This window comes from Mus pahari, chromosome 6, assembly GCF_900095145.1.
Source record: "Mus pahari chromosome 6, PAHARI_EIJ_v1.1, whole genome shotgun sequence".
NCBI lineage: Eukaryota > Metazoa > Chordata > Mammalia > Rodentia > Muridae > Mus > Mus pahari.
The window spans coordinates 70,226,628-70,254,410 of record NC_034595.1 but is presented as its reverse complement, the minus strand read 5'-3'; the positions used below and the strand labels follow the sequence as shown (position 1 = coordinate 70,254,410).

Below are 27,783 nucleotides of genomic sequence, written 5' to 3'. Positions count from 1 at the left end.
CCTCGAACTCAGAAATCCACCTGCCTCTGCCTCCCGAGTGCTAGGCTTAAAGATGTGTGCCACCACGCCTAGCACAGCTTTTCTTCCTAGGGTCCTTTCCGTCTGTCACTGGGGATGTGCAGGAGCTGACCTTTGGCTCTCTTTAATTCACAGATCTTCCCCATGCCCACCTGGACAGCAGTGACCATCATCCACTCACTCTTCAGCCTGTGAATGAGAAACCACTCGGGTCTGAGAGCATCCCTACACACCTCCAAAGGTGGCCACAGCCCGATTCCTGCCCGCCGCATGCCTACAAACCAATTACCGATACCTTCCACCTACAAACCTATTCCTGCCACCTTGTACCTACTAGCTCCTCCCCTGAACCAGACATGTAAAAGCCATTTTTTGAACCCTTTTCCCTCATGTCCCCATACTGAACTTTGACTAAATTACACTTATTTGTGTATGAGGGCGGGTACATGTGTATTCTGGCATGTATGTGCCAGATCAGAGGACAACTTATAGGGCTCTATCTGTTCTTGTCTTCTGCCATCTGGGTTTTGGGGACTAAACTCAGGTTGTCAGGCTTGGTGGCAGGTACCTCAGACTCTGACCCATCTCTCCAGCAGGCAGCATTTGCTCTTAGGACATTAGTCTGAGTGTCTGACCCCAGCTCACACTCTCAGATCCATCTACTCCAGGTACATTAATATTTCCAAAGATGCAGATCTGACCAGACCTACCCTCCTCCACAGGCTCAAAGGTCCTTATGATACCCACCCCCCACTTACGCATCTGACTATGCCAGGACAAGCTGGGGGCTGGCTATGCTGTAGATCCAAGATGCTCATGCAAGGACTATATAGCGGACCAGTTCTGGCTTGCTGTGAACTCCCAACTTCTCTTCTCCCCCAGCCTACCTTCCTGACATGCCGCAATATTCATCCTTCACAGAGGATGTGGCTCTCTGCAATCTGAGCATCTTACTGGCTCCCCTGCAGCTCCCCCCCCCATTTAGAGCATTAGCTGTCTAATTAGCTGTCATTAGCTCACCATGACCACAGTTACAACAGGGCCTAACCCATTGCTTCTCAGCTCCAGCTACCCTCAGAAACAGAAAAGGAGCTTGCTTGGTAACCCCAAACCAGAACTTGGGTGTCCAGGGACCCTCACTGTGCAGCAAGCTCAGCTCCCTACTTCCTCCCATCTTGTCGTAGACTTTCCATCTGCAGATTCTCCAAAACAGCTGGCTGCAAAGGACACACCTTGGTGGGAGCTGTTCTAAGCACTTAGTAAAAACAAGGTTTGGGATTTATTCCAAGCATGGGCTCACAGTTGCCATGTTAGATCCTGGAAAAATCCCATCAGGGCTGCTGCAGCTCAGCATGACTCAGCCAGCGGCCATGCCTTCCTTGCTCCCCAGCATCGGGCGTGGCCCCTACAGCCAAGCTCCGCCTACTTGGAAGAAGCCCAGCTTTGATTCCACAGTCTGGTGCCCCAGCTGTGCCCCTGGTCCTGAGAGGCACTCACACTCACTGTCTAGCCTCATCAGCCTAGGTAGTGAGCATGGTTCTGACAGGAGGACTGTCTACTTCCACTCCATGATCCCTGTGAAAGTGTGAATTGTTAAAGGACAAGAGCGTGTGGGTCAGGAAGGCAGCCTGAGGCTATGGAAACAAAGAGCTTGGCTGAGATGCCACCATTCACCAGTACATGACCTTGCCCACGGGTCATTTCATCAGCCTGAGTCTGTAAAATAGAAATCACCACCCAACATCATAAACACACGTAAAATGCCTAGTGTAAAGGAGGTGCGGTGACAATCTCCAGTTCTGTCCCTAACCTGTGTTCCTCTTCTCTCAGAACAAGGAGGTAAATGCCAGAGTCATTTCCAGTCTAAACACCCAGAGAGAGCACAAGTGGGGGCAGATCTGAGGTGTGCAATGGGGAGAAGGAAGCCAGGCCTCAAGCTCTGCAGCACCTCAGGGCGAGATGCCATGTTTGCTTAAATTGACCCGGGACCTCCAGGGACAGGAAGCTGTTACAGTCTGGAACTGGACTATGCTGTAAGTGGCTGGCGTGTGAGAACATAAAAACTGCACGACAGGGTGGCACTGGGGAAGACTCCTCTGACCATTTCCCCCACTGCCTGCCCGCTTGCCCAGCAACAGATGTGGAGCTCTCAAGAGCCCCAAATACTACATAAATGAAATCCCACTATACTGATCAGTGTAAGTGTCTGTGCTGCTTGGGAAACAGTCAAGATGGCCTACCGCAGTAGCACCATTCTATGGCCCTGGGATTCTAGAATTCCAGCTGGGAGGGAAGATGGTCAGTTGATGTCAATGATGGACACCGAGGTGGCACCATGAGTGTGTGTGGGTGATGGTATATACGGAGTGTGGCACAGCACACTTACCTTCTGGGGGGCGTTGATGACACCAGTGTTATAGCCAAACTGCAGTGATCCGAGCACTGCTCCTCCCACGGCCAACATGAGGCGGCCCGTCACCTTCTGCAGGAAGAAACCACAGGGTTACAGGCATGTCTGGGCCCAGAGTACTACAGAGCAAAGTCAATGCTGGCAGGTTCTATGTTCAGATATGCCTCGCCTGACTCCTGGCAACACACCTGTCCTTCTCCCAGGAAACCTGGCTACTTCCTGGCCTCAGGTGCCCAAACCTGCCCAGCTGACTCCTAGACTTCTCTGAGGAGAGCAATCAGGTTTTTCTTTATGCAGTTAGAGAGGCTTTGGCTTTCCAAGGTCTCACTACCCAGGTAGGAGTGATACTTACATTTCAGGTAGCCCCACATTGTGGGAGGATGAGGAACCAGCCTTCCCTCCCTCACCAGGAAGGCCGAGCTGAATGAAAGGGACAGTGCAGATGGGGAAGAAAGGCTCTGGATTCAAAGCCAAGGGCAATGGCCCGAGTCTAGCCAATAGGAACTCTAGCAGGCTAGCTGGGTCTCCCTGCCCCACTGCCTCCCCACCCTCCATGTGCCTATCTGCAAAATGGGAACAGTCACATTGTTCAGCACTGGAGACACGACCCTGCCCTTCTCTAGCCTTCCCATCCTTCACTGAGGAGAAAACAAAGTTCTTGAGAGCTCAGAGCAAGAGATCAAAGTTCCAATCTACTCAGGGGTCTGCAGCAGCGTCAGGGTCAGAACATTGAGTGCTCCTCACACCAACGTCTCCACCCCAACGCCCCCCCCCCCCGCAAACCATGAGCTTTCATTTCAGGGTGAATAGTACCAGATAACAGAAATATGATTCAAAAAGTACATGACCCAAAGTGACTAAGGGGCAAAGGGTTGAAGGCAGCAGGAAGGGATGAGGCCAGCAGGTGAAAGGGCCTCTTTACACAGGTGGAAGGCCAGTGAGGTGTCCACCCGAATAGACAAAGTTAGAGACTCTCTCCAGCTCTTCAAATGAGGAAGCCAAGAAATATAACTCGAGGCAGGCCCTTAACTGGCTGTGGGAAAACAGAGCTGGGGACTCATGCCAAAACCAAAGAAATAGACCGGCATCTATGGATGCAGAACACCTGCATGGCGCTGGGCGATTCGGGTCCAAAAGGAAAGCATAAGATCAGGAGCCCCGTGAGATTCTTATCTGGGATAGTGTGGAATATAGTCTTAGCTGGGTTTCAGCCTTGTGTGAGTGTCTGGGCCTGTCTCCCCACAGTACCCAGAAGCAGCGCTGACTTCTAGATTGTTAGACAGAGCTGGGCGTAGCCCTTAAGCAGACTTGTTCCCAGGTCTTCTCATTTTCCAGAAGCCTGAAAGGCTAGGATTGCCAAAGCTATAGTTCTCACATGAAACTGAGAAAGAGGAAGGCCTGTGTCTGCTTCAGTGGACACAGCTCAGAATGTTGAAGCCTGCCTTTTAATGGTCTGTCTGTTTCTCCTTGGATGACCTTGCAAAGTCATCCTTTACTGTGACACTTCCCTCCAACTCCCATCCTCTGTGAACTCAATCAAAAGGCATGGCCTCTCAAATCTCCTGTTTCCCAGCTCTCCAGGGGAGCCTCCAGACCCCAGGCTGTGGGGTGAGTGGGCAGGGAGCACATGACAAGCTTCAGGGGAGCCACAGCCAAGCCAATGGTCATCAGGTGACCAGTGGGACTTATGAGGCTGTGGTAAACATCAGTGACAGGGCTCAATGGTGACAGCTGAACCCCACCATATGCTGGGCTAGCTGCTGAGTGACATGCTCAGGGTTGCTCAGGTGTAATACTTAGAGCATGCAAATACAAATTTTTCTAGTACACATTAGAATAGAAATGAAATTAGCACATACCTATGGTTTAGTGAGCTGTGGCATAGCAGCATAATGGAGTATATAAAGGATAGATACATCTGGATGGATTGGGGACATTCTCCAAGTTACAAGGACAAGTTTAAAACAAGCTTGATCAGTATTCATATTGAATGCCACCTTTGATATAAAAAAATTGGAGGGAAGAATATGAAGAAGGACTTAAAAGCATGTACAGAAAGAACAAGAGCAATGAAGGTTGGGTACGGTGGCCCACACGTTAATCCCAACAGTTGAGAAGCAGAGGCAAACAGATTTGAGTTTAAGTCCAGCTTGGTCTAGGTAATAATGAACATTGAGGGTCCTGGGTGGCCAGCAAGAGGCAAGATAAAAAGGAGCCTTCAGTTTAGATCCTTGTGGGTTCTTGAATTCTAAATTCAATACTCACCCACAATGAATTTTTATAAACCAATGATTTCATATTGCTTACAACAAGGCAATTTAATTTAAAAAAATGGTAAGAGAAAAATAATATAAACTTGTCAAAAACTTATGCTGGTAAAGCATGAGTAGAGGGAGGGAGGGAGGTGGATGCTGCATCAGCAGGCCCTGTGTCACATGGAGCCACCTAGGCCCACGTCTTCTATAAGGCCCCGTTCAATTGGCAGGTCAAGGCCTAACTTTACTGGAGAAAACCTGCTTAATGTCAAGGAGACAGCAAGTAGTCAAGTGAACATGGGTCGGGAGGCAGAGCCAGTGACCGCCCATAGCATGTGGACTTCAGTGGAAGTGCTTGGGGAACTAAGGAAGCCATGGATGGATCGCCTTGGGGGTCGATCAAAATTCAACTCCCAGTAGGTGACTTTGAAATCAGCTCAAAGGACAAGAAAGCAGTCTGCCACCTGGGAAAGCAGTGGTAAGACAACATTCCAGGGAGACAGAACAGTATGTGCAGTGGTAGACACAGGGTGGCTGATACAGCCAGGTTAAGAAAATGAGGCTTAGCCAGGCTCAATATAGCTGCAGGGGAGGAACAGAGCTCCTGCCCCTTGGTAGACACATGGCTGAGATCTGTCACCTGCCCCAGCCCTCTCCCCAGCCTGCAGTACCCCACTTACCACACTGGATCACTGCTGACTGAGACTTATGGGGAATAAGGCTGGGACACTGTTCACCAGTTCCCTTTACCTTGTTGTTAGGGCCTGAGGGGGCAACCCTACCTCTGAGGAAATAGGGACAGCTCACTGTCCAGTTCCATGTTAGTGCCCATATTGGGCCTGGGAAATCTCAATCAACAAGTGTTTGCTGAATGAGGTCAGGACAGGAAGCTACCCTCAACTGGGCCACCACTGTCCATCTGCTGCCATCAGCCTGCAGATGAAATTGAAATCCATGAACTCAACATGTGTTATTTTTACCAGGCTGATGTGCATGTGGTGATGTAGAAGGGATGCAAACCTCACTTTGAGAGCGCCGGTACTTTTTAGAACATCCCAGGCTCTTCCAAGCCCTTCCCTCCATGTGTTCTCCACAGCCTGTAGCTTAATCTGCCATCAACTGGGAACTTTGAGAAAGAGATAGGGCTTTGCTGTCTCTGCGGCAGAATAATGCCCAGGGAGGAGAGCAACGGCAGAGACCCAACTCCCAACTTACTGTTTGGATAAAACTTGTTCCACACGTTTTGTCAGAACCCTAATACTGAAACATGATCGCTGAGAAGTGGAAGTGGCTGATCCCCTCCCTCCCCAAGCCCTCTGTGGCACGCCCACGGGGATGCAGAAGACCTGAGTTGGGTGTAGAGTTCAAATCCCTTAGGTGCACCCTGGGCTCTCAGTCCATTGAAACATCTGAGCTCAGGCTTTAGCATACAGGAGGGTCTTCCATGTGCCCCTCCCCCACCTCAGGAAGTAACCTGAATAACCAGGAAGTGGCCTGGTGAAGTATTAAGTGGGGAAACCTTCCTTTCCATTATCTGAAATGATAAGATAGCCCAGGCCACAGGCCAGTGTGTAGTCTTTCTTTGATCACTGCCTTTTAACCCCACCAGTACGTCCTTCCAGTCTGGCCTGGCCTGCAGCAGGCTCTGTCAATATTGGCAGAGGGCGGGTGGGAGGGCATGTGACACCACCACTAGGAGGCAGAGACAGGGTATTCTTTGTGGGAGGAGAGTCCCAAAACTCATGTGTCTGCTATTCCTGTAGTCTTCAGGTGAGCTGGAACATGAACCACTCTGCTTTTTAGCCCTAGGAGGCAGGGAGGATGCTCAGCCCCCTTTACACACTTGTTTATCATATATTTCTTTTCTAAGAATACATTTGAATGAAGTTCTGGGTATTTAAAAAAAAAAATCCAGGGCTGGAGAGATGGCTCAGTGGGTAAGAGCACCCGACTGCTCTTCCGAAGGCCCGGAGTTCAAATCCCAGCAACCACATGGTGGCTCACAACCATCCAGAACAAGATCTGATGCCCTCTTCTGGAGTGTCTGAAGACAGCTACAGTGTACTTACATATAATAAATAAATAAATCTTAAAAAAAAAATTCAAAAAAATTCAAAAAAAAAAAAAAAAAATCCAGAGCTATTACAGACCCATGTGCCATCATCACTGGATAAAGGACGACAATGAGGTTGAAAAACAGGGAGCTGATTCCTCCATAATAAACCTAAGGTAGGACCTGGGTTTCTCTGGCCTCCCAAATCTTACAGACAGTGATGGTCTAATCTGGGGACACCAACACTGTCCTTCATGTGACCTTAGGCCCTGATTCCTCTTCAATTTCCTTAAAGCCTTCTAGTGATGTTCAGATTTGCATGGCTGACTCCTAGGCACTCTGTAGTGGCCCTGGAGGCGGGCAGTGTTCATCGGTCTCTAAGGGGGGAGGAGTGGGAACTGGGCACTTATCAGCAGCACCAGTGAGGTGCCAGGCACCCTGCCAGGGGCTGCTCACATCCTGATTTAACTACCATGAACCCTCTCTACTCCACTCTAGAAGAGATTGCTCCTGCTCTAGAGAACAGAAGGCTCAGCGGGAAAGGCTCCTACCCAAGAGTTCTTGGACTTCTCTGAAGCTTCAAGTGGGGGGGAGGAGGGGAGGGCCTCTGGTACCACAGGCTCTGCCCTTCCTGGTCATGTTCTCTCCTCTACTTCCCGGTACTGGTTCCTGAAGGAAGCAAGGTTTTTACCTGGTGCTTTCTATGTAGGTCAAATTCCACTCCAGCAATACTCTAAGCTTTGTCAATTCCGAACCAGCAGCCAAAGTCTGGGGACCTTTTGGCTCTTTTTACTGGATTTTATTCTAAACCAAGGTTGGCTGACAATCACCCCTGGGCTGACAGACTAGGTCCCACCTACCAGCTAAGGGTAGGGGTTGAGGGAGGGGAATACATGAAAGCTACATTAAATTAGAACTTCCATGGCTATTAATAAAATTCTGATTTTGTGCTACAGTGGCTCAGCTGTAGTTGAGACAAGCTAAGACACACAGATCTTGCCACAAAACCAACAATACTTACTATCCTGGCCTTTATAAACTTAACTCCTTGAGCTGCTGGATGCAAAGTCAATATCTGAACTGTGCCGGACTCTCAAAGCCTTTCAGGTAAAATCCACACCACCCTCCTTAAGCAGCTGAAAAGGGCATTCTTCCTATGGTGGGCAAACAGCTACCTCCTTAGCCTGTAGGAGTGGACCTGGGGAGAATAAAGGGACCCCAAAGAAGCAGACACCTCTATGGTATAGTCGGTAGTATGTTGGCACCAATTCAGCAGAGATAAAGTTAATATAAGGGCATAGACAAATGTCACCGTCACTCTTAGCTGAAGTCTCATCTCTTCCATTTTGGTGACTTTATGAAAATCCTTTCCTTACATCTTCCATTCTCTTTGAGGTTTTCCTAAGACACTGCTGAGTGAAGATTGTGTTTGAACATGCTCCCAGAACTACCCGAGTGAATGCAGATTTGGTTATTAACTGAAGTAAATTCCTGTCTGTGTGACTTGATATGTTTGTTGGCAGCCAGAGCAGAAATATATGTAATGCACCTAGTGGCAAGTAGTGTTCTTTAGAAAGGTACAGGACCGCTGTTTCTTAACCACAGCAAAACACGTCTGCAATGGAATATTATGCAGTTGTTGGAAAGAATGCAAAACATCTGTATGTGCTGGAAATAAAGCCCTGGGGTGGCTCATTAGAAAAAGATAAAACAAAAACAAAAGCCCCAGGCATAATTATATTGTATTTGAAAAAGAGTTCATGACCCAAAGTTCCCTGAGTTGCTAGATGGAAAGCCAATGCCCTAGCTGCGCAGGACACTGAAGTATTTACTTTGGGTTGGTGAACATGACAGGCTGCATGACACCAAAGTGTGAACCATTAAACCAATATTGCACTCGGGCACACATCTATATACAAAAGGAGTAAGCAATAACTGGGACAGCGGGAGACACACGAATTTGTTCTTCTACTTTTATTTTTCTCCTTAGTTTGCTCCATTACTTCTATGATTTTTAAAATCCAATTTTATTTTTCATTTCCATCTGGGAAATTTACTGGACACAACCCCAGGGCCTGGCAAGCCCAACGCAGAAGTGTTGGGGAGAATGTAGCACTCTAGATGAAGGTTTAACTTAACTGGGAGACATGGCTCCCAGATTAGTGAACAGGTCTGCTTTTACAAGTAAAAGTTTAGAGGAGCGGAAAAAAAAAAAAAAAAAAAGATATTATGGTAGGGTAACCTCCATGGTCATGTAAGACATGCGTCCAGTGATTAGGTGGTGGGGGCAAGGACAGGGCCAACAGACTAACCCACAAGATGAGGCAGTGAGAGGCAGCTGCCTGTGGGCATGACATGCTAATAGCTCTGCAGTACAGAGGTCCTTGATACTCTCCGACTGTTGGGGTCAAAAGAGCTCTTTATGGAGAAGATAAAGGTAGCGCTGAGACCAGAGGCCAAGTGTCTGGGTGAGGATGAAGATGGCACTATGGCCACACAGTACAGTGCCAACACAATGATGCAGCTCACAACACTGATGGCAAAGCTGGCTAATCAGGCTACTAAGGCCCATACTCAGGCCAGTGCCCAGCAGAAGGGAATCACTTCAGCAGCTAACACTACTCTCCAGAGAGCTGATGCTGAGAAGTGCCACGTGACTGATGTGGCCAGCACTGGCAGCACCCAAGGCTGTGGTGTGGACCATGGGTACGGGGTGGGATGCAGAAGACTTACTCTGGCGCACTTGGGGGCCACCTGGAGTCACCAGGAGAGCTGAGCAGGAAGCCATGGCTCAAGCTGGGGGACAGCCACAGCTTGATGACAGCCACGGGTTCCTTCATCCCTTTAGCTGGGTTCCCCATCCTTCCTTCAGCAGCATGCCTCACAAACCCCTGAACTCCTGACACCTGCTGCTGTGAAAACAGACCGGAGAGTAACAGTCCTCAAACTTTGGTGTGGAGGATCTACAAAAGTGAGCACAGGCTGGGGACATGACAAGGTAAGAAGGCAGTTTCAGAGTAACCCTTCCCTGGACACTCCCGATTTCAAGACAGGGGACACGAGCTGTGGATTAAGCAATTTGGACCAATGTTCTGTCCAATAAACTCAACTAGATAGTCAACACCTTCATCATCTGGGGTCTGGCAGGAATGCTCTGCCTTTTCTGGATGTCAAAGCCTTGGGGTAAGCGAAGGCCAGGCTGGAGGCCCAGTAGCCCCTGGCTCAGCTACTGCAAATCTCAGTGTCTCTGCATAAGCTACTGTGCCAGGCTTGGTGGCTGAGTGACAGAGCCTCGGGCTCCACTTCACTCCTCCCTGGAAGGGAGGTAACAATTGGAGATTTGTTTTGGGCTAGGCCAGCCTGGACACAACCTCTCTCAGCCATTGAGTCCCGCCAGGAGCTTTGCTGGCCTCGGCTAGCCTGGGACAGTGGTTGTTAGACTGAATGGCTTTGTCACCTCTGTTCCCAGGAGAGAGGTGAGGGGTGAGGCTGCAGGCCCTGAGCCAATGCTGCACACTTTCCCCTTTGTTCCCAGCTCTGCCAGTGGGGGGTGGGGGATGTTATGTTTGTACCCTTCGTGCTGGAGCAGATCTCTAGGCACTGACACCCTGTGTCCAGGAGGTGCCCAGTAAAGCTGCACTCCCTGAAGTCACAAGCTGATTAGAGGGGGATTTGGGGCTGACCCAGCCAGGGGGAAGGTAAGGTAGAACCCAAGAGTGGCTTGACACTAGATAAGAATCATCTTGTTGTTGTTTACATTGCTTACGCATCACCTCAGATGAGAGGAAAAGGGGGTCTTTTCACTTATGATATCCCCCACCCTGATTGAGAGCAAGAGGACACAGTCTTAACCACAATTACCAAAGAAAGAAACTGAAGCTCCCAGGAAATCCACTTCCCTTCACAGAAGCTTCCTGACATCTTACGTGCAACCCTCAGAGTCCCACTGTACCCAGAAATGGCTTGGCAGTCCTGAAGTCTGGGAACTTCTGCCCACTTGGGATGGGTGGAAGACGGTACAGAACGCGAGATAAGGGGGGGGGGGGACTCTGTCAACACATCAAAGTGCCTCAAATCTTGATACCCTTGTCTTGGCTCTGACTGGCCCCAGTCTCCTCTGTAAAAGGGAGTGTGACTAACCCATGGCCGGTCTCTTCTTCAGTTTCCTTTATCTTCATGCTACCTGCAAAGGTTGGCCGTGTGTTTGGGGGAGACGCAGCACATAAGCTTGGTAAAATTACTTTTCTCTGAACTTTAAGGTCACCATGGCAGAGAGCTGAAACAGAAGCCCAAGGTAGGACAGGCAGCCATACTGGCTGGCTTAGCTCTGGCACCCTGCCCACCCCTTAATGTTTTCTCTCCACACCAGACTCCTGACCAGTGAGAGCTTTAATGACTTCCCTAAGTAACACTCAGCATCCTGAGCATCCTGACCCTCCAAAGGCACATGCTGCTTGGAGGCAGGCTTCAGCGGAGATTGAAGGTTGCTGACGTTTATTCAGGGCCCAGCATGGCATGGGAATCAAGGAAACATTTGGAACATCTAGTAGGGACTGGCAGATACATTTTGGGTCTGTTCTCTCCAAATTTTTTCTTTCTTTCTTTCTTTCTTTCTTTCTTTCTTTCTTTCTTTCTTTCTTTCTTTCTTTCTTTCTCTTTCGTTCTTTCCCCCCCCCCTCTCTCTTTACTATATCTATCTATCTGTCTATTATTTACTATAGTAAGACAGGCTCTTACTATGGCCATAGCTACTAGCCTGGAACTCACTATATAAACAAGACCAGCCTCAAACTCTAGAGATCTATCTGCTAGCATGCCTGCCTTCACTTACTTGTGTAGAATGAGGAGACACATGCTAGTGTGCACATGGTGGTCAGAGGACAACTTGCAGGAATCAGTTCTCACCTTTTACCTAGCGAGTCCCAGGAATGAACAAAGATCTTCATGCATGGCCGTCAAGTGCCTTTACCCATTCAGCCATCTCTCTAGGCTTTTCCGGACTAAATTCTAACCGTCTAAAGATTAGGACTGTCTTCATTCTGCAGACGAGGCAACTCAGCTAAATGAGAATTCAAAACCTCACTGTGAATCTCAGATACTTATATCGTCTACCACTGTATCCTGAAGAACCCTGTGGTGTTTGTTTGTTTGTTTGTTTGTTTGTTTTTTGAGACAAAGTTTCTCTGTATAGCCCTGGCTGTCCTGGAACTCACTTTGTAGACCAGGCTGGCCTCGAACTCAGAAATCCGCCTGCCTCTGCCTCCCAAGTGCTGGAACCCTGTGATTTTTAAGTAGTTTTATGTTGCGTGCAGAGGTTGATCCTAGCCAGGCTGGCCAGGACACGGAGGAGGTGAGCCCCTGCTACCCAGGAGCTTCCACCTGCCCCTCCCTAATTTTCATTACTAAGCTCATTACTACAAAGTACACCAGAGGCAAGCCAGACATTTAAACAGCTCCCCAGGACTCCCTTTTAATATACAACACAAGGCTGTGGCCTTGATTGGGCAATCAGCCATCTCCAAAGGGAAGGGCTTTTCCCAAGAATGTACACAAGATAACTAAAATGTGCCTAAACTAGGTATAGTGGCACCAAGCCTTCAAAATCCCAGCATTCAGGAGGCAGAGGCAGGCGGATCTGAGTTTGAGGACAGTCTGGTCTACAGAGCCAGTCCCAGGACAACCAGGGCTACACAGAGAAACCCTGTCTGGGGGTTGGGGGGGAGGGAATTCTATTGTAAATAACAGTGCAAGTGCATGAATTCATCGCTATATATATAAACCATGGGGAAGGAGGGATTCCAAGATTTACAGATGGAGCCAGCAGGAGAGTTTGGGAAGCTCAGCAGGGTAAGTGCACCCATCCACCTGCCTGCGGTGACACTGACTCTCCCTGCTGCTCACAATTTAGGAAACACTAGTGAAATCAGCCCAGATCTTAGGAAACCAGACCGTAAAACAGCCCAGACCTTAGGAACTGTGTGACTTTAGGAAACTTACTTCCCCTTAGTGTGCTCCTGGTAAGGAAGCACAGAACGACATGGGAAAAGCAGTTCAGCCATGAGCCAGGTGAACAATGAGTGTCGATTTTTTACCCTCTTGTCTACTCAAAATATTCACCTTATCCGCTCAAAAAAAAAAAAAAAAAATCCAGCGGAGTGTGGTGGTACCCGGCTGTACAGCCTTCATGAAGCAGAGACAGGCGGATCGGTGAGTCTGAGGCCAGCCTGGTCTACATATGAACTCTAGGGCAGACAGGGCTGGGTGATTATGTCTCGGAAACAAAAGCAAAATCCAAGGAATTTGAAAGACGGTCTGAGAAAAGTTCTAAGTGGAAAAACCAGAGTTTGGAGTTTAAATGGCATCTGAGAGACTCCGGGGCCTCAGCGGTTTTTTTTTTTTTGTCTTTTTACTTAGTTACATTCTATCTCTATCACTGTGGCCCTGCAGAGACTGTCAGTACCACCATCCGGAGTCAACTGGAGCTTCCTTTCCTGAGTCCCACCAAAACACCCCCACTGCCCAGGAAAGGCAGCCAGCGATTTAGCACATGCTCGCACTGTTCTTAACTTTAAACAGGTAAAGGGGGCGTGGGGCGTGAAAGTGCGCATCCTTGAGCCTTCCTACATACTGAGATGGGAAAATCCAATTTTTTTTTTTAAATTTAAAAGGGACTAGAACAAACTCTACACAAAGCAAAGGCGGGACAAGAAACAATGTCGCACATCCAGGAGGGGTTCCGTAAATCCGGCTCCTACAGGGCAAGCCTGATCACAGGTGAAGAGATCGTATCCAGACAGTAGCTTGCCCCGGGGAAAGGCCCCACATCCCTGGAGGACTGCGAATCGTGCGGTCCTCAGAGCTCCTCAGCCCCCGACCCTGGCCTGGAGGAAGTGCCTTCTCCTCCTGGCCACCACCAAGGCCCGGGTTCCGGGCGCGGCGCGGACTCCGGGAAGGTCCCGCCTCCTCCGCGCTTAGCCGGGGCCCGGCCGGGGGCTCGGCTCTCTTAGCCAATGGGCGCCGCGCTCCGGCCCCCTCCCCCGCGCGGGAGGAGCCGCCGAGGTCGTGCGCGACGTGCGGCGCCTGGGCCCCTGATCCGCGGCCCCCGCCCCGACCGCGTGAAGCGCGCGGCGGCCGCGTGAGGAAGCGGAGACTCGGGACAGACACCCGGGACCGCGATCGGCAGCACATCCCCGCCCGGGGCTCACAGCCCCGTTACTCACCTTGCTGCTGGGATCCATGGCCGCGCTGCGCTCGAAGCTCTAGCTGTGCTGGCTGCGAGACGGAGGACGGACGCGCTGTGACTATGCGTCTCCCGCCAGACCTCCACGCCCTGACGCAATTAAGACACCGTAGCTTAACCCGGCACTCCACAAGCAAGTCGCCGCTCTTGGGGGAGAGCGCGCGGAGCTGCCTTTTTATAGGACCGCTGCCATTGGCCCTGGGTGTAGGGGGCCGGGAGGGGGCGGGCCTGAGGAGCACGTCCGGGGCGGGACTCCGAGGGGCGTGGTTCTGTGGGGAGGGGCGGAGGGCTCCCGCCCGCAGTCTGGCTCTGGATGCTAGAATCTGCAGTCCCAGGGTGTGCGGGGCACCCGTTGGGGGCGCTCGCTGTGTGGCTCTGAGCTGGTTTGCACACCTCTCTGAGTCTCAATGGCCACTAGCAAAATGGTAGTGCTTGGTGCTGGGCTGTAAGCCAGCGCGCTAGGACTCAGGCTTCCTCTCTAGGCTGCCCGATAACTTTGGTAGACTAGTGATAATAATAGTACAACCTCCTGGGTTATTAGGAAGATTAAACGAGTTAGTATTTAGATGATGTTTACAACCGCGTGTGTTATGTGTAAAGTGGCATTAAGTTTATTAGAGAGACCACGGGAGGTCTGGCTCCGAAGCTGAGTTCTCTCTCCTTGCTCCGTGTTCCTGTGCCCAAGCCCCTCTTTTGCTCCTAGACACCATGCCCACCACTTCTCTAAGCTGTAAAACCGCCACCTCCCTCTATTTCTGACTGTATGGTGACACCTAAGTGTGAAGACCAGAGAGGCTGGGTTTCTAAATGGTTAAGGACACAGAACACCTTGGCATTGAACCAGCTCACCTATAAACCGCCTCTAGCTGGTCCTGGGCAAGCTCCCAGCCAATGAGCAGCGGGTTTCTCCTGGATAAAATGAGATTTGTTATCAAATCCTGGGCTATGAGAATTACAGGTGTGCTCCCGGAGTGGTGAGTCTTACAGTTGATAGCCTCTGTGGTCCCTCCAGTCCATTTCCCATCTAGGCTCAGCTGAAAGAGGGATCTGGGAGAAGTGACTTTCTGTTAGAGACAGGAAGCTGAGTTGTGTGCCAGGTGCTGGCCTAGGAGGGCACCCTTGTTGAGCATGGATCCCTGAAAAGTAAAGCATGTGGAACTGGTGAGTCTGGAGTCCCCTTCCTCCTCTCCCCTTGATCACCACCTCGCCCCGTTTCTCCTCCTGCTAACTGCAAGACCTGTCTCCTCTGCTCTTGCTTTCTCCAACCCTGGACCTTTTTCTTTCCTTCAGTACATATGATGTCAGGGCTGGAACAAGGCCTGAGCCTGGTCACCCAGGCTCTGCCTTAGGGTACCAGTTCACAAATTCAACCACTCCCATAATAGAACTGCATGCTTATATCTCAGCCAACAAGTCACCAACCAGCCATCTTTTTTCTCCTCTATGACGGTCCCATGCTAGTCAGTGTCCGTGGGACAGAAGCATGAGAGCCTGGTGCTAGCTTCAGGGAGTCCCCAAGCTGGAAGGACAGAGAGAGGGGCAGTGTAAACCATATCAAGGATGAATACAGGGTAAGTCTCCAGAGAGAACTGGTGTGTGTGTGTGTGTGTGTGTGTGTGTGTGTGTGTGTGTGTGTGTAGCTCTTTGGGAAGGGGAAGGTGTTGCAGAGCAGGGTTTGGAAGGTAGTTCAATAAGGTGGCTAGATATGAAGGCCATTCTTGACAGAAGATCAGGCACAAAGGTGACAGACAGAATGATTCAGAAAGACAGAGAATCTTTAGATAGCCCCCTGAAACACAAGCTTCAGATGCTGGAGTCCCAGCTCTGCAATTTATTTGCCAAACATCTACACAAACTCATATTCATAATGTTGTTCTTCAAAAATCTCTAAAATGGGTCTAATAGTCTCCTCCTGATTTGAATAAGTGTTTCTCAAAGTCATTGCACTAATACTTCTGGTTGTGCTTTGTTTTGTTGAGACAGGGTTTCACTAGAGAGCCCTTGTTGCCCTGGCACTCATTATGTAGACCAGGATGGCTTCAGATTCACAGAGATCCACTCGCCTGCCTACCAAATGCTGGGATTAAAGGCTTGTGCTACCAGATCCTGCACTAATTGTTGGTGTCAGCATTTCAGCCCAGTCCCATGGTCCCATGGCACCACGGAAAAAGCAGAGTAGCCAGGAAAACAGCGTTACTCCCCCCCCCCACCCCCGTTTCCCTATACCTGCCCAGACACAGATCCCATTGTCTGTTTGGAATTCCACTTCTCTGTCCTCTCTCTGTAAATGTTTTATAGCCCCTGGAGGCAACTGTTTAGAGGCAAATTTACCAGGAGCCATGGACACTAGATCAGAGGTTAGATTCTTAGGTGGACTATTATCTTGGAGACCGAATCCTTGGAAACAGAATTTAACCCTGTAGAGAACACCAAAGAAAGCCCACGAGATACAAAGCCTTAGGATAGTGTGCCACTGACAGAGGGATGTGGACAGAAGCCCGGAGATTTGGCTTCTTGTAGTTACTGGCTCCTAGAAACTGGGGGGCGGGGGAGCGGGGGCGCGGGACGGGAGCGGGGGGGGGGGGGGGGAGAGGTTGAAGAGGTAGTTATAAAGATCCTGGATGCCATCTATCTAAGTAGAGCCAGAGCTTTCACTACTGGATGAGCAATGGAGAGCCATAGAAGGTTTCAGAGAAAAAGAACCTGGTGACAACTCAGCATGCCCAAACCCTCCCCTACCTGAGGCTTCTAAAGGGGAGGGGGTGGGGGGTCCCACAGCGACCACCCAGACCTGGTGAGACTTGCTAGTCTGTGCCTGCACTGGCAGCTTTGTTCCCTGGAGGCTGACTTCAGCCCTTAAAGGAATCAGCTCTTCCTGGGTTGCGTCCAAGCTGCGCCAGCCCCTGCCAGTCTGGAAGAAAAAGTGTTCGCAGAACTTACAGGGAGGGGCCAGGTGCACAGGATGACTGCCTGATGCGTGTCAGACAGCACGCCTGTGGACCCAGGGCCTTAGAAATGGGCGGTGCCTTGCGGGCGGGTCCTAGCGGCTACAGAGTAAGAGTGAGTAAGACAGCCCGGAAAAGGTTCTGTTGCCTTTAAAGGCAAGTGTACGAAAAGGCTTTGCTGAATCAGTGGCGGCTGATGTAAGGGGCGCAGGCAGGGGCTGGGAGGGGGAGCCCTTAATCCTAAAACTATTTTGCAACTCAAATCCTCCCGCGAGGGTAGGAAACACGGTACAGGACTCAGGAAGGGCATGCTGGGCCAGGCAGGACAGTTCTCTGTGTTTTTATACTTCATTCTGATTTGCACAGAAAATCCAACCAGCTGCTCCCAGCTCATCGGTGTCCCTTTCTGATCATTTTTGCAAGCACCACCACCATCATTCATCTGGGAGATGCTGAAGGAAGAATCCCTCCTCCACTGTGTTCTGAGTGCTACAATTGGCTGTCTAACTGCCCCCCAAGGACAATGTTCTGGGTGTCCCACAGGTGCTCACAATCACTGTGCTTAAATCTATACGCGTCATTGCATCCCTAGTCCTCCAAGTGTCCCAAAGGTGGTACTTCCAAACTCTTGGACTCCTCACCCTCATTACCCAATGTCCAGCCAACCCGTGGCTTCTGCCCTTCCAAAGGACTATGGGCCTCCCTCGCCTCCTCTTCACTCCCACTCCTCATTACATAGCCTCATTTCTCAGGTACCTTCCCACCTGCCATGACCGCTGTCTCTCAGTACCACCTCCTGCTTGGAGCATTTTTTTCCATGGCCTATGACAGCGTGGCTAAACCTCTCAGGCATCACATGAAGGGTCATATGCAAACGTGTGTTTTTGCAGGCACATAACATGCAAAAGCTTCCTCAGCTCAGAAATCTGGAGGACAGTTCTGTCTGGAAGGGAGGGGCTCCACTGTGAGAGGGGCTGCTGGGTAATCAGGGTGAGGCAGCTGGAGAGCCAATGAGCGGCGGCTCTCCTGCTTCTCTCCTTGCCCCAAGCTGATGTGACTCAGCAGCTCACAACAACTAATCCCATCTTTATTGAAAATTCTGATGCTTTGTCTTTCTTCTTCTTCCTTTTTTAATTTTTAATTTCTCAAAAGTATGGCCTTAAGGACTAGAATTGAACCTCAGTGGTGGAGGGTTTACTTAGCCTGGATTTGATTTCCCAGCACTAGACAGAAAAGTTGCATTAAGATTATTATTTATTTTCACAACTGGGTTCCCGGACACCTTCACCCACCCCTGCCTTGAACTTTCCTTGGGATAGGAGGAGGACCTGTCTTGCCACACCCAATTCCTGACCCTGTTGCTGTTTCTTCATGGGGGTGCTGATTCCCCAGATGTGTTTTGTTTGAGAAAATATGAAGCTGTGGATGTTTCTAATTTCTGCATTTGTCTGAATGCATAGTGGGCTTTGTTTGTTCTTAAAGTCTTTATGTGGTTCTAGGGAAGTGTCCCTTGCCTGTGTCTTCCAGTATCTCCAGCCCCCAAGCCAATAGCTGCTACACACTGGGTCTCCTAACACATTTTCCCCCTGCTCTTGTTTTATTTTGGATGTTTTTCATTTGTTAGTTAATTTTTCAGACAGAGTCACATTATGTCAAACTCAATCCTCCTGTCTCAGCCCCCAAGTGAACCACTACCTCCTGCTTTTTATAAGTGTGTTGAATGAAACAGTACTATATTCCAACTAATGTAATTAACTCAGGAATCCTATGAGATGAATGTTTTTCCCTACATTCTCTAGAGAAGAAAAGAAAGGCTCTAAAAAGCAAAGAAATATGCCCAAATCATATAGGTCGTAAATATGAATTTAGTAGATTTTGAAAACATGGGGCCAGTGAGATGGCTCACTGCATGAAAGGGCTTGCCGTGCGCGTGACTATGACTCAAGTTCAAACCCTAGAACCTATATTGAAAGACAGAGGCTGCATCTCCAATCCCAAGATACCCCAATTAAATAGGAGGTAGAAACAGGAGCTCCTGTTGGCAAGACAATGGTAGAAACAAGAGAGATCCTGCCTCAAAAACAAGGTGGATGATAGAGGGAGAGAGAATAACAACATTCATGATGGGGGGGGAGAGAGAGAGAGGCTCACAGAAACACACACATACACAGACCCACAGATGCGCACAAACACACAGAGAGACCCACGGAAACACAGAGAGAGGTGTAAAATGAATAAAATTTAAAAACAAGATAGAAACAGAGAACAGACTACAGAAAAGTTGCCCTTTGACCTCTATGTGTCATAACTCCCACACTCCCACACAAATCTTTAAATAAAGACTGGACCAGCAACACTTGTCTAGGCCCCTGACCCAGTACCAGCCAGGCAACTGCCTAGCCTGGTTCTAATCAATTAAATTACAGTTATTTGAGCCTTATCTTCCTCTGAGATAAATACCTCTCCAGGGCAAGTCCTTTGTCATTCCCAGCTTCCCAAGTTAGTTGGCACCGGAAATAAACTATAAATGCTTAATGAGTGACAGAACCAAGGCATAAGTGCAGAAGTAGGTGATGAGGTGTGAAGGTCAGGAATCAGAGACAGACTTGCTTCACGGTGTGCCTTGGGTGTGTGACCTGACCCGAGTCTACCAAATGCATCCTGGGAATATCTCCACTTAAAGAACTGATTGTGACTATGGAGCGAGAAAGAAACCACTGGGTGATCATTGCCACACAAGTACTTGGATAATGGTAGCATTATAGCCAGGTTTTACATCCTCAGAGCCCTGTTTACTCCAGGGTTGCAGGCTTCTCCTCTCTCTTACAAGTTCTGTATGTTGCTTTTTTTCCTCCTAGGGACCTAGAGAGAGGATTGGATGTGGCCCCAAGACTTCTGTCCCTCAAGCCTCCGGAGTGTCCGAGTGCTAGGAATCTGAAGCCTAGTGTTAGCATCTCCAGAGGTGGTGTCCTAGGCCAGTCTTCCTGTGGACTTTTCTCTCTCTAAAATGGGCCTTAAATATTCTGTAAGTTGTTGGGCTCCGAGGTGGATTCTATACTTTGTCCTGGGCCTAGCACACAGTAGGCCTTCCATAAAGATTGGGTGTGGGGAACAATAAAGAGGAAGAGACCCTGAGAAGCTCAGGGCCAAAGGGAAGGCAGCCAGCCAGCCTTAGCTGGCTTGCTCTGAGAACTGGCTTCTACAGTGGTGTAAACTGGGCATGCGGTTCACACTTGATATAACCAGCAAGACACCTTCCCAGGAAGCCGTCCCTCCTCCCATCCCCATCCTCCTCCACAGGGACTCTAAGGCAGGCAGAGGGAACCATCGCTTGGATGTTGTTACTATGGTGCTGCTGCTGGAGGCTCTGGTGAGGGAGGAATTTAGTAGCAAATTGAATCTTGAGCATCTTCTTCACTTTTATAATCCACCATGCAGTCAAAAGAAAGCCGTCATAGCTCACCCCTAGCAGGTTACCTGTGTCCGTCTTTCCTGGCCGTCCCCGAGGCCCCCACCTGGCTGTCTCCTGGCGGGTCACTGGCACTTTCATCAGGGAAAGTTGGGTGACTCACCCTGGTGCTGGAGCTGACTCATACTTTAATGGAGTGAGATCCTATCCTTATAGAAGTCTGAAATGAGTGTCACAGATCCAGGACAGGCTAGTGCCTTAGACAGGGAGAGTACTGTGGCTGGGGACTCAGGAGGAAGGAGATTTGGTCAGTCTGGACCCTATGACAAGTGACTTCAGCTACTCATTCTCCCTCAGATTCTTCAACTTTATAATGAAAGTATTTCAACAGGGAACCTGTACCAGCCGCAAACAAAGCAGGCAGAGCCCCTCTCTGTGTGGGGACCTGGTGGAGAAAGGTCAATTTAAGTTACCTGTGGGACCTATGGGCAGTAAAACTAAAGGGTCATTTTTTCTTGTTTTCTTCTTTTGAAATATTTTTTTTTCCTGGTTTTTCTATCAGGAAGAAGTAGTCATTGGGTAATTTTTTTTTTTTCCTCACAGGAAAATGAAGATAAACACACAATATAGATATAAATGTTTAGAACATTAGTGCTGGTATTTGTGAAGGCCCTGTAATCACCAGCCAGGGGTAGTAGGTTTAGTAAGCTGGGGTCACTCAGAGCTCTGTCCCCCTGGAGCTCACAAGGGTGAGGATTCACATGTGGAAGCGACTCAGGAAAGGGCTGTAATTATTCTGAAAACTAGATGTAGGAACAGCAGCGTGCCTCAGCCACTCCACAGGAGAGGATGCACCTCCAGACTCAGTGGTTTTAAACAGCAAGAATTTGTGGATTTAGGACCCACTGAGTCATTGCACAGGTGGCATTTCACATGACATCCGCTGAGGTCACTCACACAGCTGTGTCTGTAGACACAAGGCTGGGCCCATCTTTCCACGTGGTATTGTATCCCCCTCTGCCTGTTGCAAGATAGCATGACTTCCCTCCAGCCTGGCAGCTGGGTTCTAAGAGGACAAGCCCCAATGGATGAGCTCATTGGCTGATTGGCCAGTTATATCAATGTAGATCATTCTGGGTTTTGATTGCTGTGTCATTTAACCATGAGCATGTCTCTGCAAGTAGAAAGTTTCCCAAAACAATCTGGGTTTTTTTTTTTTTTTTTTTTTTTTTTTGGTTGGTGTTTTTTTTTTTTTTTTTTTTTTTTTTTTTTTGAGACAATGTCTTGTATTGTGTAGGCTGACCTTTATCTCTGTGTAGCCAGGGATGACCCTGGACTTCTGACCCTTCTGGCCCCTAGCTCCCAAGTGCTAGGATTATAGCTCCATTGCATCAGACCTGACACAGTTTTCTTTCCACTAATTAATTTATTTATTCCCTTTACATCTTGATCACAGCCCCTCCCTTCCCCCCTCACACAATCTCTCCCATCTTCTTTCTCCTCCTCTGAGAGAATGGGGGCCCCTAACTGGAATACTTTAGGTAGTTTTCATTTTGAGGCAATTATCAATATCTTATTATTAATTATCTTAATATAAATTTTTGTAGGAGAGGAATTACAAGGTGAAAAGATATTCTGTGACTTTTAAGATTTTGACATATTGTACTTCAAGAATGGGGGCTGGTGCCGGGCGTGGTGGCGCACGCCTTTAATCCCAGCACTCAGGAGGCAGAGGCAGGCGGATTTCTGAGTTCAAGGCCAGCCTGATCTACACAGTGAGTTTCAGAACAGCCAAGACAGAGAAACCCTGTCTCAAAATACAATATATATATATATATATTTTCAACGCGTGGTGTCTTGTTTTGTACCTATAATCCTGATACTGAAGAACCTGAGGCAGGAGGATTTTAGAAAGTTTTACGTCTTGTTTTTCTGCCTGCTAAAGTATGTGTTCCCTGCTTTCTTTCAGATCTGAATTGCTGCGTGGGAATTCTAGAGTGAGGACACCCAGGGTTCACATCTTTGGTTTGCTTCTACCTGCACAACATATTTTATTGTTGTTTGTCAGTGTGACATAAGCTAAGGTTATCCGGGAAGAAGTCCCTAAATTAAAAAAATGTCTCTATAAAGATAGGCCCGTAGGCAAGTCTGTCAGTTGTTTGTTTGCTTGTTTGTTTGTTTGAGAGAGGATCTCTCTTTGTAGCCCTGAACTTGCTTTGTTGACCAGGTTGTCCTTGAATCTCCAGAGACTTGCCTGCTTCTGCCTCCAGAGTGCTGGATTTAAAGCCTTGCATCACCATGACCTTCCAGCATTTTCCTGATTAATGATAGATATGGGAAGGCCCAGCCCATGGTGGGTGGTGCCAGTCTTGGACAGGTGGTCCTGGGATATATAAGGGAGCTGAGCACAAAACATGGGGGTTGGGGCAAGCCAGTGAACGGTGTTCTTCCATGGTTTCTGCTTCAGTTCTTGCCTTCACACTGCTGCTTTGAGTTCCTGCCCTGACTTTCCCCAGTGATGGAATACGATCTGAGAGTTGCTTTTGGTGGTGGTTGTTAGCCCTGCATGGCTTGGTCCTGGAGCCCTGAGGGGTGATAAGGGGATGATAAAAGGAGGCTCTGTCTGTGGCTTATGTTCTATAATGCTGAGTCCTGCACCCTAGGCCTACGAGTGAATCCTCAGGTTTACCAGCTTCTGTTGTGTAAACCTTGCTCCTTGATTGAAAACGATTAGTTAAATAAAATTGGCTACAGCCAATTACTGAAGGGATTAGTGGTACATGGGTTTTGAGTAACCTGGTTGGGAGTGGAGAAGAGAGAGGAGGAAGCCACCATGAGAGGGAGATGGATCATGAGTGCACGGCCAGGAGAAACAGCAAGTATTTGGGGTACACAGCTGGGAAGGTAGCCAGGACAGCAGTTAGACAAATAGGTTAGTGGTTACCCCCCAATAATTGTCAAAGCCAAAAAGTAACCATAGGCTGAGTCTCATTTATTTGTAAGCTAGTCGGGCCTAAGTTTAAATTGCTTTTACTACAGAAACATACCGAAAATCTGGGATGGGGTAGGATGTGAGCATTGATGGAGTCACATGACCACCAGCAGCAACCCAGAAACTCGATGTCTTTATTGTATATGTCTGAATGGAGGAGGCAGGTTCCTTGTACATAGCTAAACAAGGAGGCGGATTGGGGTTCCGTCTTCGGCTGACATCATCCTAGAGGCGAAAGCTGAGGTCCATACTTCTTATATACACTGGTCAATTGTTTATAAACATTCATACTGGAGCAGGGGAAGGCTTTGCTGCTCTCATGGGTCTGAAGCCCTGGGGTCCTTGTCATGGATGTGCACAAGTCAACAAAACACATTCACTCAGAACTCCATCTGTTCCCATACATGGTGTTTTATCAGAGCAACAGAAACCTTTCGCAATCCTCATGGATCCTCATGGATACTTAGTATCCTTTGTGGGGTTCTTTTAGTCTTTGCCAGATGGATCCATATGAAGTGGTGTCTTGTTATTTTTGACAGAGAGAAGATTCAAAGTGGCTCTGAGGTAGATGCAGGTTGGTGATGGAGCTCTGTGGGAGGCGGCTTGCCTATCCCCAGCACTGGAAACAAACAAGGCTACTTTAGTTTTTGTTTTTGTTTTCTTTGAGGCAGCAAGACTATAAGCATGGTGACACACTGGGATAGCATAGGAAATCAGTACTGCCTGCCAAGCTTCTGGCAGTGGGTCTAAGGTCACTCACTGTCTTCAATGTATCAGCTACTGGGGCAAGTCCACTGATTTCCTGTCCCGTGTTTGTGAGCTTTGCAGTGGGAACAGGGTTTGTAGCCTTACCTGCCACACCTCTCTCTTAGTGATTGCTCCCTCTGACCCAGTCTGAGGACCTGGGCCTGACTGGGCCTGGGTGGGCCTGGCTGGGCAATACTAATGAGGGTGGAACAAGAGGTGTACAATGTGGAGCCCTGGGGTTAGTCTTTGTCCTCAGAAACTCATGAACTCTGCTGAAAATGTGGCTGGACAGCAGATGTTCCTTGTGTGAGAGGAACCCTGACAGCACAGACACCTCCTGCACTGGAGGGGCTGCTTCCTGGATGCAAGCAGAGCTCCTGAGCTCTGCCTGCTCCTTCCTGATGGTGGAACAGACCATGGGACTAAGGCCAGCTCCATGCCACTTGAGTCAAGACTGATGACCTGGGTACAGTACCTAGGACCCAACATAGTGGAGGGAACCTAATCCTGAACGTTGTCATCTAAAAGCTACATGTTTGTCATGGGCATGTACATGTATGTGTGTACACACACACACACACACACACACACACACACACACACACGGTCAAAAGAGAGAGATGGTAGATTATAAAAAACACACCAAGCTGGATAATACCTTTAATCCAGGAGGCAGAGGAAGGCATGTCTCTGAGTTCAGGGCCAGCCTGGTCTACAAAGTAAGTTCTAGGATAGCCAGGGCTACACAGAGAAACCCTGTCTCAAAAAACAATCAAAATTCACCCAAACCATTTGACCATCTGTATCTTCATCTAGAATAGAAGGGACTAGAGTCTCGAGGGCTAAGATATACTACTTCCTCTATGCCTGACACTTGTGACCCCACAGGGACCCTCAAAGGCTAGGATTATCTTGACTACTTTACAGATGAGCAAAGTGTGACCAGAAAAGAGAGCTGGCTTTGCCGGAACTTCCCTGGGAATGAGCAGCAGAGGTGGTGGTGAACTCAGACTTATCAGGAAAACCCATCCGACCTTGTGTAGGCGGGTTGATAAAGGGAGGAAGAGAGAAAGCAGAGAAATTGATGGTGCACACCTGTAATCCAGCACTCAGAGGAACGCAGGAGTCCAAGGTCATCCTCAACGACACAGAGTTCAACACCCATACAGCTGCTTGAGACACTATTGCAAACCACAGATTAAAAAAGAAGAAGAGGAAGAAGAAGAAGAAGAAGAAGAAGAAGAAGAAGAAGAAGAAGAAGAAGAAGAAGAAGAAGAAGAAGAAGAAGAAGAAGAAGAGAGGTGGGGATGGGCTCTGCAACCTCTCAGGATTCAAGAGCACCTCTGACACTGATAATCAGACGCCTGCTGTCACCCACTAGGTGATGAAGTAAAGTTATCGATGCCATTCTCCGTGGGCGTGGCATGATGGCTGGATTGGGAACCCACCCTGGAGACCTGGCAAGTCCCTGACAAGCTGCCCTGAGATGGCCCTGCATTCCACAGAAGGGGAAAGACCTCCCTGGACACTGGCGAGTATTTGCTGATGGAGATCCCACTCTGTGCTGGTGACCTTTAACTACACGGTATCCCACCTACCCTTCCAACCTCCCAGTATGGAGAGTATACTGCCATGACTCCTGTTCCCTGGAGGAAGTCCAGGAGGGCACCGGCAAGGTTAGATAAATGTCCAGTGTCACCTAGCCGACTTGGGACCCCCGACTTTCTATACCATTGCCCACGAACGAGGCAGTTATAGTGAGACCTTCAGCATGTACCCCACCTGAGCCCAGCAACTCATCTCAGCCCTGGCAGGCACCAGGACCTTTCTCACCTTCCTAATGGAGAAACTGAGGCAGGGGGTCGGGGAGGGGGAAGCAGGGGAGAGGCGGGTGCCTTTCCTCAACTCAACAAGCTCAGTTTGGAATGCCGGCTAGGGAACTGAAGGAAACATTTGAGTGTTTCTGGATCCCTGCCTGCCTGAGAAGCTGTGACCTCAGCCAAGGCTGGCTGGCCTCACTTCCAGGGAATCAAGGTGGGGCAGGATGGGTAGGGAGTGAGGTCAGAGGGGAAGCAGGCATGGAAGAGGAGGAGGCAAGTCCCTGGGGATTATGGGAAGAGAGAGGAAGGGAGCCTGGATAGGCCAGGAGTTGGGGGTTAGCCCAAAGTAAGTTAGCAAGGGTTTAAGCAGGGGCCATGTGGGAGTGTGCAGCCCCAGGATCAGAGGTTCTTAAATGAAAACATAGAGTTTGGGTTAATGGTCTCCGCGCACTTCAGTGTTCCCATCCTTAAAAGAACAGAAGCCCAGTGGGCACCTGGCTTGTGGCCGGGGTTAGATCTTGACTCTCCTATCTGCTATGTGACCTGGGGCAAATGAGTCCACCCCGGTGGGTAGGTCTCAGCATCCTTACCTGAAAATTTAAACATCCAGTGTCAGAGGAGTGCTGTGAGGGTGAGGGGGTCTGGCGACTCTTTACCACTTTGTCCTTATTGTCATCATCCATCTAAAGGGGTCCCAGGCAGGCTTACACCAAGCACCATGCACTGGTGTTATTAATAATTACAGGCAAAGTGGCAGGTGCTCTATGATCAGAGTAATGGAAAGCAAAAAAAAAAAAAAAAAAAAGAGAAGAGCCCCTGATTGTGTTCTGTGGACCAAGAGGCTGTTTCATTGAGGCAGTGAGGGGCAAGGCAGCACCTAGCCACTGGGACTAGGTCTCAAGTCAGTGAGCTGAGCTGAGCTGAGCTGTCGACATAGTAGCATTACTTGGGCCACTTTCAAACAATTCCAGTCCCCAGTTGGTCCAAGCCATCGATATTCTGAGCCAACAGTTCTCCGGTGTCAGCCTCACAGACCCAGGAACTGTCACTGTGGAAAGCCTGTGCCTACTAGGATGAGACCATTTTTCCTTTCTTCCAGTTGTTTCTGGATCCTACCATGGCCTCTCTTAGGCCATGTGACTATGGTACAAATAGGTAGTAGGTCTCTCCCTGCCCACCCCAGGGGGTTCAGTCATGTTCCTTCAGCTCCTCTGAGCTCGAAATTCTTTGTCACCTAGAGTATGACTAAGAACAAGAGGACTAAGACGGGAAACTCACCCATGGGTCAGACATTTGCTTCAGGGTCCACAGGTCCAGTCTCAAGTCCTTGAGGCTTCCTGGTCCCTCTCACCCCCACTCTCTTCTGCCCTGGCTTAAGCTTCCCAGTGGGACTCCCACACCCTGGCCCTGCCTAGGTCCTGGTGCTCAGGATGTGGGCAAACTGTACAGCCCACCACCTTCCAACCCCAGCCCACCCAGGAGACAATTGTCTTGAGTTAGGTCTGAATAGCTCCTGCCTAGGATGAGGTCAAAGAACATTTCCTCACCGGGCAGCAGAAGCAACAAACACAAGGAAATGACAAGGATTCCGGAGATTTCAGAGCACAGAGCTCAGGTACAGGATGGACCCCCTGCAGAGAGCTGAGGCTGACACTCTGGGCAGCTTCCTCACCCCCCTCCCAGAGCCAGCTGGCTTCAGGCTTCTTCCCCGTTCTTCTCTCTCATCAGGATCCCTTGTGCATGCCAACCCCTAACTCCATTCCTGCCTCCAGTCACCTGGTGCCAGGGATCGACATTTCTCCCTTCCTTCATTGGACACAGCAACATATAGGGCCTCGGAGCCAGACATGAGTACAGTTAGCAGAACAATACGTCCTCACCTAGGGAAAAAAAA

General features: G+C 49.2%; 1 protein-coding gene and 1 long non-coding RNA gene across 2 annotated transcripts in view; one reads left to right on the top strand and one right to left on the bottom strand.

Annotated features, from left to right (window-relative positions):
- The window catches only part of Slc2a1 (solute carrier family 2 member 1), a 27,877-nt gene extending 13,694 nt beyond the window's left edge, over positions 1-14,183 (bottom strand). Inside the window, exons 1-2 of the mRNA XM_021200041.1 lie at positions 13,957-14,183; positions 2,405-2,500 (exon numbers count right to left, since the gene is read on the bottom strand). Of these exons, the coding sequence (XP_021055700.1) occupies positions 2,405-2,500; positions 13,957-13,974 (114 nt within the window). The 5' untranslated portion in view covers positions 13,975-14,183. The remainder of the gene's footprint in view (positions 1-2,404; positions 2,501-13,956) is intronic.
- A 3,176-nt stretch (positions 14,184-17,359) lies between these two features.
- On the top strand, positions 17,360-22,447 carry LOC115064261. The gene is made up of 3 exons (XR_003844106.1): positions 17,360-17,464; positions 19,780-19,946; positions 22,300-22,447. It is a non-coding gene; the product is annotated as an uncharacterized LOC115064261 (long non-coding RNA).
- Positions 22,448-27,783: the final 5,336 nt, after the last annotated feature.